The following is a 15432-nucleotide window of genomic DNA, read 5'->3' on the forward strand; positions in this document are numbered from 1 at the left end:
AAGACACGTATTACCACGACCACGAGACGAGACGAGACGAGACGGACGGCGGCAGTGACGGTGCGCGAGAGTCCCCATTGTTCTCTATCACTCAACAAGGAAGTGAGAAAGCCAAGCCTTAAATACTATTCAAAATAGTGTTTCCAATACTATGTGGGATTTGAGCATTACCAACACTTGTTCCCAATACTATGTGGGATTGAGCCTTAAATAGTGATATTATTTTTGAATGTTTTGCTTAAAATTGCAATAATCGCGATTGATTGTAGATTGACTTTTAATTATGACATATTTAATCGTATAATACTAATGCAATTGGTTGCTAATTCAATTGTTTTAAGGTGCATGATTGTTAATTGTTTCCTGAATAATCACATTGTATTGGAAACAAGTGTTAGTAATGCTCAATCCCACATAGTATTGGAAACACTATTGGGAATGATATTTAAGCTTGACTTTCCCACTTCCTTGTTGAGTGATTAGAGAACAAGGGGACTCTCGCGCGTCGCTGCCGCCGCCGTCCGTCTCGGGTCGTGGTCGTGGTCGTGGTAATACGTGTCTTCGACACGTCCGCGCGGATACTATTTTTTTAGAGAAAATTCTTAAGAAACAAAATCTTTTTTTTAAACTACCACAACGAATTTGGAAAATCGCAACGACAACTGTAGATTATCGCAACAACAACTATAGACTATCGCAACGCGTAATGGAAAATCGCAACGCGAAATGTAAAATCGCAACGCGAAATGGAAAATCGCAACGCGAAATGGAAAATCGCAACGCGATTTTCAACTATCGCAACGCGAAATGAAAAATCGCAACGCGATTTTCAACTATCGCAACGCGAAATGGAAAATCGCAATGCGATTTTCAACTATCTCAACGCGAATATGTGATAGTGGAGATCGCAATGCGAATTAGAGATCGTATTGCGATTTTGTTGGTCATTTTCGCAAATCCAAAAAAAGTTGGTCAAAATCGTATATTATCTAGGATTTTTGGTCACTGAGATTATTTTCTCTTTATTTAATGAATTTGATAAGAGTTTCCGTTGATATTGATTTCTTTCACGTTTTAAGTGAAGCCAAGTAGTAGAGTTCATGGGTGGAGGTAGACATAGCGATGACGGTGCTTGTTTGTTTGCGGTGAAAACTGAAAAAGATAAGAATGAGATTGAACTTTTTTTTCTAGAATGAAGTAACGCGTGAAAAGAAAATGAAATTTGTGTTTTAGTAAAATAAAAAATTACTATTTAAAATTCAATTATAATATTATTTTTTTTATTAAACTAAAGTAGTTATAAATTAATATATGCTCTAAATACTCTTAATTATTCGACAATAATCGCTCTCGACCACGTGATCTCTAAAAACAACAATGATTACTTTAATCATTGTGATGAGTTGGTTCGTGCCAATTATAAGATTATTGAATCCATACATAAACTATTTATTAACTCACTTACAACCATTTAAAATAGAATAAATTACTCATTTAATATTTAAACTATTAGTATTGATCCGTTTTAGTATCTAAAATTTTATTTTTTTTCAAAAATCATAATTGATGTTTAGTTTTTATTTTATTTTGACACACCTTTAAAAACTTAACATTAAGTTTTGAAAAAAAATTTGAAAGCTTAGATATAAAATAGACCAAAATTGATAATCTAGGTTTTTTTTCAAAAATCATAATTGATGTTTAGTTTTTATTTTATTTTGACACACCTTTAAAAACTTAACATTAAGTTTTGAAAAAAAATTTGAAAGCTTAGATATAAAATAGACCAAAATTGATAATCTAGGTACTAAATGCGTTAAGTCTTTAACGACATAATACTAAAATGAAACAAAAACTAAACGAACAGTAATATTAAAATAGATTAAAACTGATAGTTTAAATACTAAACGCGTAATTTATCCTTCTTTCTATTACATTATTGAATTTGTAACTCTAATATTTATTTTCTTTTCTTAAATGAATTGATAGAGGGTGCATACTAAATCTGTGTAAAACTAATTACACATATTTGGTACCGTTAGATGAGTAAAAATGGATGGTTAATATTAAAAGTAAGAAATGTAAAGATATTTATTGGAAAAAAATAAGAAGTCAATCTTAACCATCTATTTTCACTCATCTAACGGTCTTAAATTTATGTAAAATTAAAGAATTTTACATTGTGTAAGTGGATATTAACTCATATATATATATATATAATTCGAATTTCAATAATTTTATCTATATTAATATATATGAATTTAGTCAAATAAAAAAACAAGATGGATATTATATTAAATCATAAAAAATAAAAAAAAAATAAAAAATGCACTTGCGAGTAAAAACATTGGACGCGTACTACGTAATCACGTGTAAAAAATGTCCAAAACTCTTGTGGCCCTTCGAATGGCTTCAGTATTCCCCCACCAACCACTTTCCTTAGTCACACCTCAATAATTGACGCAAATAATTCAAAAGAAGAGAAGAGACTCAAAAATGATACATAAAGTTGATTGCTGTTCATTTTGAATTTGATCAACAAATGTTTGATTTTAATGGTAAGTAAATGTTATTAATTCCTTAGATTTTAATACTAAGTAGAATATTTTGATTTTTACATTGTAACTTTTGAAGGATGCATAAAGGTAAAACACTTTTGGTGTTGTTGATTCTGAATTTGATCAATAAAGGTAAATTTTTTTATCTCCTTCTACATATTTTTTTAAATATTAAAATATTTGATTAAAGTATATATAAATAATATTTAAATAAGTAACAGATCTTGTACTTTGTGTTAAAGAATATTAATGAATTTAAGTTTTACCATAACATATTTATTAACTGTTAAAAATATTGTAGTTTGGTTTGTTAATGGCATATATAATGCATATTGGTTATTTGGTTTGTGACAGATATAATGAATATTGGTTATTTGACTTGTGGTTATTTGATTTTGTTTGTTAAATATTAGTTTGACCAGAACATGTTAGGAATCTGTTAAATTAAATTATTCTGTTTATTAACTGTTACCTATATTGATATTTTTAGGTTATCCAAATTAAGAATATGACTTCCAAGAGTAGTGAAAATGCTGGCATTGGGCATGTTGGCATTGATGGGTTAAGAGATGAAGAGAGTAATGACTTGAATTATGATACCCAAGAGGAGAGTGGAGAGGTAGGTGGATATTGTCCTTTATCTGATGATGATGATGATGATGATGATGAGATAACTTCCATTAGAAAGAACTTTAAGTTAGTGAAAAGAAAGATAAAAAAATAGCATTGTCACTGCATCAGACTTAGAAGTTGCTGTTAATTTAGGTGTTAGGGAGCGTAATGAAGATTCTGGAAATGTAGATCTGGGTGCAGTAGACCATGAGGAAGAAGGTACTTGTTTGGGCTCAATAAAAATAAATGAGGAAGATTTACTAAGTCAAAACATTAGAACTGGTTTGGGCTCAATAAAAGGAAATGAGGCAACTTTAGGGAGTAGCTGTTCAACAGATTTAGGAGGTGCAAACAGTGGGGAGGATATTGCTTACCTGCATTCTTAAGATGTTGGAATATATGAGACTGATTCAAATGGGGTTTTGTATTTAAGAAGAATGGTAAGTTGTTCTTTGATTATTCAAATGTTGAACCTAGATTTAATTTGGCACGATTTTTGAAAATCATAAATAGTTAAAATGATACTTTGTCTGCTTATGCAATAGCTCATAGGTTTGATTTCAAGTATTTAACAAACACTTTATTATTCCCACTGAAGCTAGTATACAATAAAGACCAATCCGCAAGCTAACCTATGACATCCAATAGCAGAGACAGAAAGAAGGATAGCTACTGAAGCATAGGAGAATCAATATTGATAAGAACATCTCTTAAGTTATTTTTGTAGTAGCGAGAATAATATGTAGACAAAAAGAATTCTTACTAGAAAAGTAGGCCACAAGCAAGAGAATAACGGATAACATGTGAATTAGAATACAAGATAAACAAACAAGTCAACCCATCTATCTTCAACAAAGAAACTTAAAGAGCATGATCTCTAATCGGTAAATGAACTACCCCTCTTAAGATTAGCTATCGCATTCTCTCATCGGGCTCTGAAAGCACCCGAGTGGGGAGGGGATGAGAAATAAAAAATTAGGGTTGTATGTAAGAGTAAAGGGTGTCCATTTATGATATATGCCTCTGGAGATATGGTTTTTTACAATTAAAATTCTAGTAACTGAACACCAGTGTTCTATGATATTTAAGAATCAAATAGCTAATTATGAGTTGATAGGAAAACATTTTCTTGGGAAGCTTTGTATTCTTCCTAATTTGAAACTGAGAGGTATGATGAGGCATAGTAGAGAAAAGTTGCATGTGGATTTAAACAAATAATGTTGCACGGGAGTTAGGAGGTAGGTAATACAACAACTAGGGGTAGTATTGAACATGAATTTATTAGATTGCATGACTATGTGAATGTATTGAGGACTGTTGATCCAAAGAGGGTACTTTTGATTTAGTGGTTGTTAAACCCATTTCTGTTGAGAATCCCAAATTTATGAGGCTATATGTTTGTTTTAGTGCTTTGAAGGGATGTTTTAAGAAGTATTGTAGGACTGTTTTAGGATTAGATGGATGTTATTTGAAAGGTGGATTCCAAGCTGTACTTCTGTCTACTATGGAAGAGACAACAACAATCAGAAATTTCCTATTGCTTGGGATGTGGTTGAGGTGGAAAACATGGAGACTTGGGCATGGTTTCTAAAAAACCTTTAGACTGATTTGAATCTAGGAGATTGTGAGAATGTGACATTGTTCAGTGACATGTAGAAGGTAAAAACTTTCATAGTTCTTTTTTAAATTTAAATTGTTTTCCAATTTGGTGCCCAACCTTTATCTCGGTTCTAGTTTGATGTCTAACCTTTGTCTTGGTTCCAGTTTGGTGTCCAAACTTTAATATTTATTTCCATATTAGGTGCCCAACATTTACATTGTTTGTATTGATTACTTCTATTTCTTCTTTTGTAGGGCTTGCTAGAAGAGGTCCCTCTGTGTTTACCAAACGTGGAGCATAGATTCTATGCTAGGCATATTTATGCCAACTGGAAAAAAAGTCACAAAGAAGGTGATCTTCAATTATTTTTTTGGCTTGTTGCAAGGCTACAACAGAAGTTATTTTTGAACACAATGTTAATAGAATTGGTAAGATAAAAAAACTGCATATAATGATATGATGGTTAGGCATCCTAGATATTGGTCTAAAGCATTTTTTAGTACCAAATCAAAGTGTGACGTTGTAGACAATAATTTTTCAGAAGCTTTCAATTCTACCATATTCTGGGCTAGATTTAAGTAAATAATTTCTATGTTAGAGGATATTAGGCACTATGTGATACATATAGTTGTTGATCACAAAAAGAAGTCACTTAGGTGGAATGGTGACCTATGTCCTAGTATTGCAAAAAAAAAAAAAAATTAAAAGAACATAAGAAATTGAGTTTTGCCTACCATGCCATCTAGAATAGGGTTAAAGGATATGAAGTTTTACATTTTTAGTTGATGTTAGGGGCTTGAAACGCACTTGTAGAGTGTGAGATCTCACGGGAATACCATGCCCTCATGATGTGTGTGTAATATTCTATAGGGAAGAACAATTGGAATCATATGTATTTAGTCTGTATAAAACTGAGATTTATCAAGCATTGTAAAGTGTTGTTTTTCCTAGTATTCTAATTCAAAAGTATTTGAAAAACACACAAATGCCCAAGATTGATCCACATTTTAAAAGAAAAATGCCATTAAGACCAAAGCATAAAAGGAAAAGAGAAAAGGTGAACTGAAAAGCAAAAACACTAGCATCAACATTGAAATAAGATGAGACATACTGGAATGAAAATGAATTGTAGAGTTTGTGGGCAGACCGGATACAATTTAAGTACTTGTCCATTAAAGACCCAATACAATGTAAGTTCAATTTGGTTTTTCAATTCTTTTGCTTTAATTTAATAGTTAGATGACAATGCAATCTATTTATTGTTTTTTAGGCAAACCAAGTCCCACCAGCAACAACTTCAATAGGGAATGCTTATGCAATACCTCAAAATTTTAGTTAGTGACCAAAATATAAATTTTAAAAGTTTAGTGGTAATTCCTAGTTTGTGAAGAGACAATGCATTAATGGGAAACACCATGTTCCTCCGGTTCATTAATAAAAGCTGCCTCTATAGTCTATTGCTGTTCAATTTATATTTGTTATTTACAACTCTGCGGTTTGGAAGATTTGAACAATTACCAAAAACAACAATGTTCCAAGTCCTGGGCAATTGAAATTGCAAAATCAAATCTCATTTTTTTGTATTGAAATTCAAAGCACATGGGAATGGAAACACAAACATAACATGTGATTTGGTGCTAAATCAAGCAAGAGATGCCAACACGAACTTTCAGCTTTGGTGGACATGTCTCCCACATTTGTACTCATTTGTACAAATCCACACTTTTAGATAGCTTCGAATCAGGAAATTTACAAACCAAAATGCAATTATTAACAAACAAAACCATAACCATTTCACCGATTTATTAATTTATTCAACTCATTGTACAAGTTTCCGAACCAAAATAAATTAATTTATTTCACACGTTCATCTGTTTGAGAGGTTGTAAGCAAGGGGAGAATTGAACTTGATTCGAAAAAAAAATCAGTTTTTTAATTCGATTTTATTTGATATGACTCTTAATTTCATAAATTCGACTCAAAGGAATTTAAATTTTAATAATTAGTGGATTAACTTTCACATTTGAGTTGAATCTCTCAATTCTGTATTATATATGTATATCACATATGAAAAAATATATCATATTTATAAATATTTAAATTAAAATCAAATAGTATCGCAATTATAAATATTTATAATTAAATTTCAGTAGAAACTCAAATAATTCGATTGAATAAGAAATTTATAAACTAGAATCGAGTTTTTTTAATAAAGCTTAAGCTATAAAATATAATTCATTGACTCAAATAATTTCAAGTTTTTTTATTCGATTCGACTTCGCTTGATCCGGCCTAATTATAATAAAATCATACTTTATCCGTGTGGATTTAACGTTGAAGCAGCGGCCACCGAGATTTGCATTTAAAACATTTGGGAGAGCATACGTTAATTTGTAGCCACTTACCCATTACCAGATATTCCAAAAACGCATGCGTTTCAATTAACTCTATTTTCTTCATAAGTGGTAAGCAAACCAAACTTCCATAATTAACCCACAGACATTCCCAATACACTTCAAACGAAGGAATCTTTATGGGATTTCTATAAAAAAAAAATTAAGAAAATAACAAAGTCTAAAAACGTTTATTAACAAAAACCCATTACAAATGTAGTAGTAAGTAACAGACCCCCAGATGATCATGTCGAAGTCAAAAGAGAAAGCAGGAACCAGGCGAATTAAATAGGGAATCGGTGATTAGAGAAGGGTGGAATGGGAATGAAAAATTGCATGAAGGAAACTGGAATAAAGATGACGCTTGGCAATTGGTATGTCGTCTGTCCACCTGTTTCTTCACTAACACAAAACAACAAAACCCCCCGTCCCCCTCTTTCCCGAACCCATCCATTTTCCCAGTGATTCTGATGCGAACCCTTAAGACATCGTGAAATTCCTTTCGACAAACTCGGGAGATGGCCACAAATCGGTTTGCATGTTGTTTCTCAACACCACCCAAGCTTTTGTTCTTTCTAGCTCCGGTGATTCTGGCATCATTAGTTGTTTTTGTTCTGGTCCCGAGAAACTCCACCTGGGATCTCATCTCCACCCTCCCTTCTTCCACCTCTAATAGCAGCGAGAAGCCCGGTGCAGTTCCGCCCGCTGAAGAACCAGTGGGATTGCTTTCCACGGCGGTGGATGCTGGAAGCAGCCCGGTAAAAGCGGCAGCACCGTCGGAAGAGGCCTCGCCGCCACATGCTTTTGAAGCGGTGACGAAAACTCGAGAAGTGAGTGGTTAATTTCTTCTCTTTTACCCTTTTCCATGTTCTTTAAAATTGTCATTGTTAGATTCCCTGTATAATGCTTGTCATTGTCAGCATATTATCTTGCCTGCTGCCGTATATCTTCGGGATTAATCATAAAACAAATCACTGTTAAAAACTCCATAGTCATCAAACTTCTTCCTTTTGGTCCATATGAGAAAGTAAAGTATCTTATATGGATTCTAGAAATTATGGGTTGGAACACAACATCTAGGGATATTTGAATGCTTATCGGCAAATAATGGAAGTCTATTAAATAAATATTACCTTATAATCATTAATAAAAAAAAAATTGTATTGGGTTAATTGTGTGCAGAATGAAACAAAGGAAGACGGGTTGAATGGTACGATGTTATGGGTAAATGAAACGACAGCTCTCCCCTTGAAACAAAGCAGAAGAGTTAGAAGCAGATTAGATAGACTTGAAGCTGGTTTACAAAGGGCTCGATCGGCCATAAAAGAAGCGAAGAATGGGAGCCAATTACAAGATACTGACTATGTCCCAACAGGTCCCATGTATAGGGACGCCAAGGCCTTTCACAGGTATCCTCCTTTTGCCTCTTACTCTACAACACACACAAGAGGACATACATAGTCAAGATAAAGAAAATGACTTGATTTCAGAAAAATAACAAAATAGAGAAATGCAGGACAGGTCATTAATTAAAATTTAGCAATGGTCCTTGTGGTTAGGGTGCTTAAGAATCAAAGCCTATCAGAGTGATTTGCTTAAGAATTTGGGTCTCTCTTACGGAAAACCTAAATAAAACCAAAACTAAACAGTATTGAAAGGTGGGCGTACTACTTTGACAAATGACAAGACGCTTATTTAGGTCCCATCAAAATAACACAAAGCTGGCTGTGAAATGGGCAGCCCGTGATAATGGTGTTAATTATACCGAATTCAATTGATTTTCATAGTACTTCATATTTCTAATTTTATTTTAAATTATATATATTTTTAAATTAATTCTTAAACTTTGGTATATTCTATTTTATCTTTAAAGAATACTAATCACGTCTTCAATTAATAAATATGTAATATGTGATATTATATAAATGATAATTAATGTTATATCATGTTCCTCGAAGTTATTATCTAGAGTATGATTAAAATAATCTTTGAATTTTTTTGTTCTCAAAATTTTTTGTAGTTACTTTTACGTTTCAAAGTTAGTTAATTATTTTATTTGATTTTAATGTGGCAATTAATAATTTTTACAACGAGTTTATTAGCACGAATCAACTTACCTTAGTGGTGAAATGAATCATTGTTGTTTTTAGAGATCGTTGGTTCAAGCGCTAGCGACTGTAGTAGGGGTGATTGAATGTTCATTGTCAAATGGTTAGGAGTATTTAAAATTATTGTAACTTAATAAATTATTAAAATAATGAATTTTTTTATTAATAAATGGAAATTTGGAGATGAATTTGGAATATTAAAGATTTACAAAAAATTTAAAATAAAATTTAAATATTATATTTTTAATTTATAACATAATGTATATAATAGATATTTTTTTCAAACTCGATTTTTAATATTAATTCCGATCAAGCATTTTTGTACAACACTTTTAAGAGTTCGTTCCTATATTACTGTTAAAAATTACTTTTCAAAAACTATACCTAACTGACCCTAACTTAAAATGGGAGTTATAATTTGGAAATAAATTCCAACTAGTCATAGTTTGGGGTATATAATGCCCACTGGCAAATGAAATAATACAGAATAAGAAATTAAACACCGAGCCAAGGCCCAATCCTAAAATTTCACACCTGAACCGGCCCGGTTAAAGTATGAATTTGTTTGAAAATAATAAAATATAATTTCATACTATAGTCATGTTCATGAAACTAAATTTGAAAAATACATTTATTTAACTATTTAAATTATATATATACCGGGTCAGATTGAGTGGGTCACTGATCTATTGACGGTTGATCAAGTTATTTGATTTGTTTTCAATTAACTTCGTTTCTTTTGCGAATTATTGTCTTCAAATTAATGTAGCAAATTATCTAATATATATATATATATAAATTAAAAAGGAGTTAATCTACTTGTTAACGATCTTAAATCTATTTAAAATTAAAAAGTTTTACATTGTGTAATTGGATTTTGTCCCCCTATATATAAGCATGCACAGTGTAGGATGTGAATTCTTCAGTTTCAATATAAGTCTGAAAATGCTTCAAGAGCAATATCATATGGTTTATTGTCAAATCTTTGTAATTTATAGGAGCTACCTGGAAATGGAGAAACAATTCAAGGTCTTTGTTTACAAAGAAGGGGAGCCTCCAGTGTTTCATGATGGTCCTTGCAGGAGCATCTATTCCATGGAAGGAAATTTCATTTACCAGATGGATGTTGATTCCAAATTCCAAACCAATGATCCCCTCAAAGCTCATGTTTTTTACCTCCCTTTCAGCGTAGCAAAGATGGTCCGATTCGTTTACTCGCGCGAAACCCGTGATTTTAGTTCCATACGAAGGACCGTCGTCGACTACGTCAATCTCGTTGCGAAGAGATACCCATACTGGAACCGGAGCCACGGTGCCGATCATTTCATGGTTGCCTGTCATGATTGGGTAAGTTTTTTTTTTTTTTATCGTTTTAGCATCATGATCATAGTTGATTTCGATTCGAGCTTGAGCTTTATATGGTTTTATATGCAGGGGCCAGAAGCAAGCTTTTCACTTCCTTACCTAGAAAGGAACTCCATTCGAGCTCTATGTAATGCAAACACATCCGAAAGATTCAACCCGGTCAAGGATGTCTCCATTCCGGAAATCAATCTCCTAACCGATAAACTAACCGGTTTGATCGGTGGACCATCTGCTTCTCGACGAAGTATCTTGGCATTCTTTGCAGGAGGGGTTCATGGTCCGATAAGACCAATCCTACTCGAGCATTGGGAAGGAAAGGATGAAGACATTAAGGTACATAAATACCTTCCAAGAGGTGTTAATTACCATGAAATGATGAGAAACAGCAAGTATTGCATTTGTCCGAGCGGCTACGAAGTTGCGAGTCCGAGGATCGTCGAGGCATTGTACAACGGATGCGTTCCGGTGCTTATTTCAAAGAGTTATGTGCCGCCATTTAGTGATGTTTTGAGATGGAAATCGTTTTCCGTGGTGGTCTCGGTCAACGAGATCCCAAGTGTTGCAGTGAGAAGGCATTTTGAGTTCAATTCGCCGCCGAAGCAATTCGATGTGTTTCACATGATACTTCACTCGGTTTGGCTTAGAAGACTGAACGTGAGGATCAGTGAGGATGATTGGAGTCGTGGGTAATTGATAGCAGATTTTAGAAGTACTTAATCGTTTCTACTGAATTCAAATTTGGTTGTAGATGTCGTACATGTTTTCTGTGTTCCGTTTGTAGGGAAATAAAATACTATTTGATAGCCATAAATGGAAATTAATCAAAGGTTGATGAATAATATATAAATATATATATATATATAATTAGAGATTTTTTTGATAGCCATAAATGGAAATTAATCAAAGGTTGATGAATAATATATAAATATATATATATATATATATATAATTTAGAGATTTTTTTTATATAAAAAATTCCAAGATACATCGCAACAATCTAAGTTCCATGGATAGTTTGGTGGAGATTGTGTGTGTCTAATTTCCCGGCATCTGTTTTATTTTTTTTATTTTTTGTTATAAAAAAGGAAAAGCTGCAAAGCAAATTAATAATCAGGATGACCGCAAGAATGGACAGATAGAATTAAATATTAGTAGGGTCAAAAAATTAAAATTTTTAAGAAAAATATAACACTCATTAGGTATTTATACTTAAAATTTATAAGATAATGTTAATTTATTTAATATTTAAACTTACAATGACTTAAATTATTATTAAACCAAAAAATTTGAGAACATGTGATTTTCTTTAATTTGACTCATACTTAATTAATAGATTCTTATATTTTCTAAATTTAAATATATATTTTTACATGAATCAAAATATTATTACGGGGATAGAGTCCTTTGGACCAAACATAGCTCCGTCCCTAACCGTAAGCCATGACTTTGGAAAGAAGATGTTGAATTCCCTCAAATAATAAGCCCCACACAACCAGTCGGTCACTTCATTTGATTCTCTATGAATATGACCGAGTTTAGATTTCCATTGGAGTTGGAGTAATCCGAATGATTATGAATATGACTGAATTCAACTGTCCATTGGAGCCGGAGTAAGCTTCGGAATCTACGGATGATAGTTGTCTCATATCCCTAGGAACTAGTTTTCAGAATCCTAACCACTTCACTGTCACCGATCTCCACCTCAACATGTCGGATTCCTTGATCCCAAGCCATCAAGAAGCCATCCAACATAGCATGGAGCTCTGCTTGAATGGTTGAGCACCTCCCTATATTCCGGTGTAAACCAATCAACCAGCCTCCAATACTGTGTCGCATGGCTCCTCCTCCATCTGCCTCTTTGGAAACCTTAGAAACCACCTCATTCGTATTGAGTTTTAACACACCAGTCCTGGGAGTATGCCAATGGTTTCTTCTGACACACCGGCTACCACTTTGATTAACTCCATGAGGTGAGTTCCGAATCAATTGAGCTTAGTATCTTGCCGATTGAACGATATCGGTTTAAGAACAAACCTGCCCATTAAACACAACATTTACAATGTTTCCAGATTTTCCAAATAAGGATACTGGATACCAAAAAGTTGCGCCAATGGTAATCAGCATGATAAAGCAGAGAGTTAACGCTTAGATTGATTTTAAGCCAGTCAACCAGAGGTGTTGAGCAGAAATCATGGATAAGAGAATGCGTCATCAGCTGGAACCAGATCATCTGCGCAGTGGAGTACTCCCGAAGAACGTGTGAGATTGTTTTATCACCATTACAACAGACCAGCTAAGTGTGATCCGAAGTTAATTTTTGCCTAAATCGCTCGTGATTCGTCATTAAACGATTTCGGAGCACAAGTCAAATAAATTTCTTAACTCTTTGGGACCATCAAAGTCCCAAGGGATATTCCAAATATTGTGATCATCCCAAGAAGCACGGTAAAGTTAGTAGTAAGTTGACTTAATAGTGCAAGATCGCACACAATCCCATCTCCATATTGGTAAGTCTTTCATAACTGTGATTTTGCTATCAAAATAATTTCGACTTCTTAATAAGTAAAAAGTGAGAATAGTATAGAAAAACAGGATCGATCTAAAAGGAATTTTAGGTTTCTGATTTAATGGACTTTTTAATTTAGAAGAAGATATAATTACAAATAAGGATAAAAAGATAAGAATAAAATAATAAAATAAATAATAAAATATAAATTGTTTTAAATGAGAGATAATGATAAAATGATAAAATAATAAATAATAATTATAAGATAATGATAAAGATAAGAAGGGTGAGTTTTTAAATTATTTAAAAAAATATAATAAGATAAAAATTAAATAAATAAATAAATTGAGATAAAGAATACTTATGGTAATAACAACCTTAGACTTCAACTTGGCCTCAAATTCATTGGATCTTCGAAATAGATCTTTATTTCAAGATTCACGTCTGCTGCTTTTCTACAAGAACAAATCCTTTCGACTATGCTTTATATACCAAATATCCAAGTGCAATCTTAAATTTAGTTTGTGAGTTTATCTAAGCAACAACAATGTTGTAGATCTTAAAACGTTGAAGTTCAAAAAGATGCTGACTCGGATTATGTTGTTTCAACAATAACTGATTCCGATCTCAGTTTCCTCTTAGCAAACAATTTTGCTAAGTGTGTTCACAGGAAGTTGAATGTGCTTCAATAAGTCTATCCTTTTTTCCACGTTAACCATAACAACATCCAGAACTACGCCAACTTTTGGTTTTTAAAATCGTTTTGATTTGAAAATAAGACCAGAAAACAAAGAGAAAAATCCGAAACGATTTAAGTATCTTACGATTCTCACGTTTGGAATTGAGCCTTCGCTTCAGCCTTCGACTTAAAAGAAAATTAACTAAGCTTGATAAAAGTCATACTTAGCTTATTTAAAAACAAAACTTTAAAATAAAATAAAGAAATTTCGAAAACTTGAAAGAAAATAGAAGAGAGAATTTATAAAGCTAGAGAGAAGAAGAAGAGTAAATTCTCAGTTGTTGAGAGATATGTTTCTATGCTTACACTGAGAGGGTATTTATAAGCTTCAAAATCCTAAAAACAAGGTAAAAATAAATCCTAATTTAAAGAAATAAATCCGAATTAAAATACTTAAAACTACTTAAACTAAACTACCTAAAACAAAGATAAGATAAAATATAATATAATATTTAAAGTAATATCATAAAACATGAGTTTAATTCAAATCCGAATTGCAGAAACATATGGCTGATTCATTCGTTCTTCTAGAAGCGCTGACTGGACCTTCTAGAAGGTACTAATGTCATCATCTCATCATATGTTTCATGCCTAAAGTTATGCTACTAATCCAACTTTTATTCCGAAAATAAATAAAAAAAACTGTAAAATTCTGTTCTTTTAATGTAATTTCTAAAATCTAGCGTCTTGTATAGAAAATGAATCAAAACGAACAAATAAACCACAAAAATCAAAGATTACGGAGCAATTTAAAAATAAAATAATAACTAAATAAAGCACTTTTCAGTTCTCACCCATTCTGTCGCGAGGATGGATCACAACGATTCTGCAGATGATATCTTCATCGAGATGCTGCCTCAAATGATGCAGGTTCCAGTTGCCATCATCACTCGTATAATCACTCACCACCATATGGGGTCGATGATGCGATCAGAGGGGAATAACTCGGCAAGGGGTTCATCTCTGAAATCCAAGCTTTGGACCAGAAACTAGTGCGTTTTCCATCCCTTAAAGACCAGCACACATTGCTACCGATGAGCAATGAAACGTGGGCCAGAGATCGCCAAATGAAAAAGCAATTCCGAGAAGCAAGATGCACAACAATAGTTTCAAGCATTTTATACTTAGAGCGCAAAACACGAGCCCAAAGGGTATGATACATGATGAGATTAAACCCCAACTTAACGAGAAAAGTCAGTTCGGATCACAAGCCAAATAAATTTCTTAACGACAAAAGTTTGAACATGTGTGTTGAAAAGAGAACAAGTGGATTTAGGGATAGGCCACGACGATAGAATTCCCGATCAGTCATGAGATGATCCATCAGAGCTAGCCAAAGGAAAGCATGGATATGCTGTGGGATTTGAAGTGACAAAATTATTTTCCAAAGTGGATCGGCAGCATCCTAGTTATCTTCAACCAGTTTAATGTAAGCAGTAATAAAAATTAATTTAATCATAGAATCTTATTTTCAAATACAGTTATGATTGCTACCTCGACTGATGGTGCTGACTGGATATTCTAGAAGCGCTGACTGGATCTTCTAGAAGT

The 15432-nt window shown here is 32.9% G+C and overlaps 1 protein-coding gene across 1 annotated transcript; it reads left to right on the forward strand.

Annotated features, from left to right (window-relative positions):
* Nucleotides 1–7262: 7262 nt before the first annotated feature.
* Nucleotides 7263–11472, forward strand: LOC120181078 (probable glycosyltransferase At5g03795). Its single transcript, XM_039186294.1, has 4 exons — nucleotides 7263–7993; nucleotides 8346–8572; nucleotides 10270–10618; nucleotides 10706–11472. The coding sequence occupies exons 1-4, from the start codon at nucleotides 7682–7684 to the stop codon at nucleotides 11324–11326; spliced, it is 1509 nt and encodes a 502-aa protein (XP_039042225.1). The 5' UTR covers nucleotides 7263–7681; the 3' UTR covers nucleotides 11327–11472.
* The last annotated feature ends 3960 nt before the right edge of the window (nucleotides 11473–15432 follow it).

The sequence above is a fragment of the Hibiscus syriacus genome, unplaced genomic scaffold, assembly GCF_006381635.1.
Source record: "Hibiscus syriacus cultivar Baekdansim isolate YM2019G1 unplaced genomic scaffold, ASM638163v2 tig00112507_pilon, whole genome shotgun sequence".
NCBI classification, from domain to species: Eukaryota; Viridiplantae; Streptophyta; class Magnoliopsida; order Malvales; family Malvaceae; genus Hibiscus; species Hibiscus syriacus.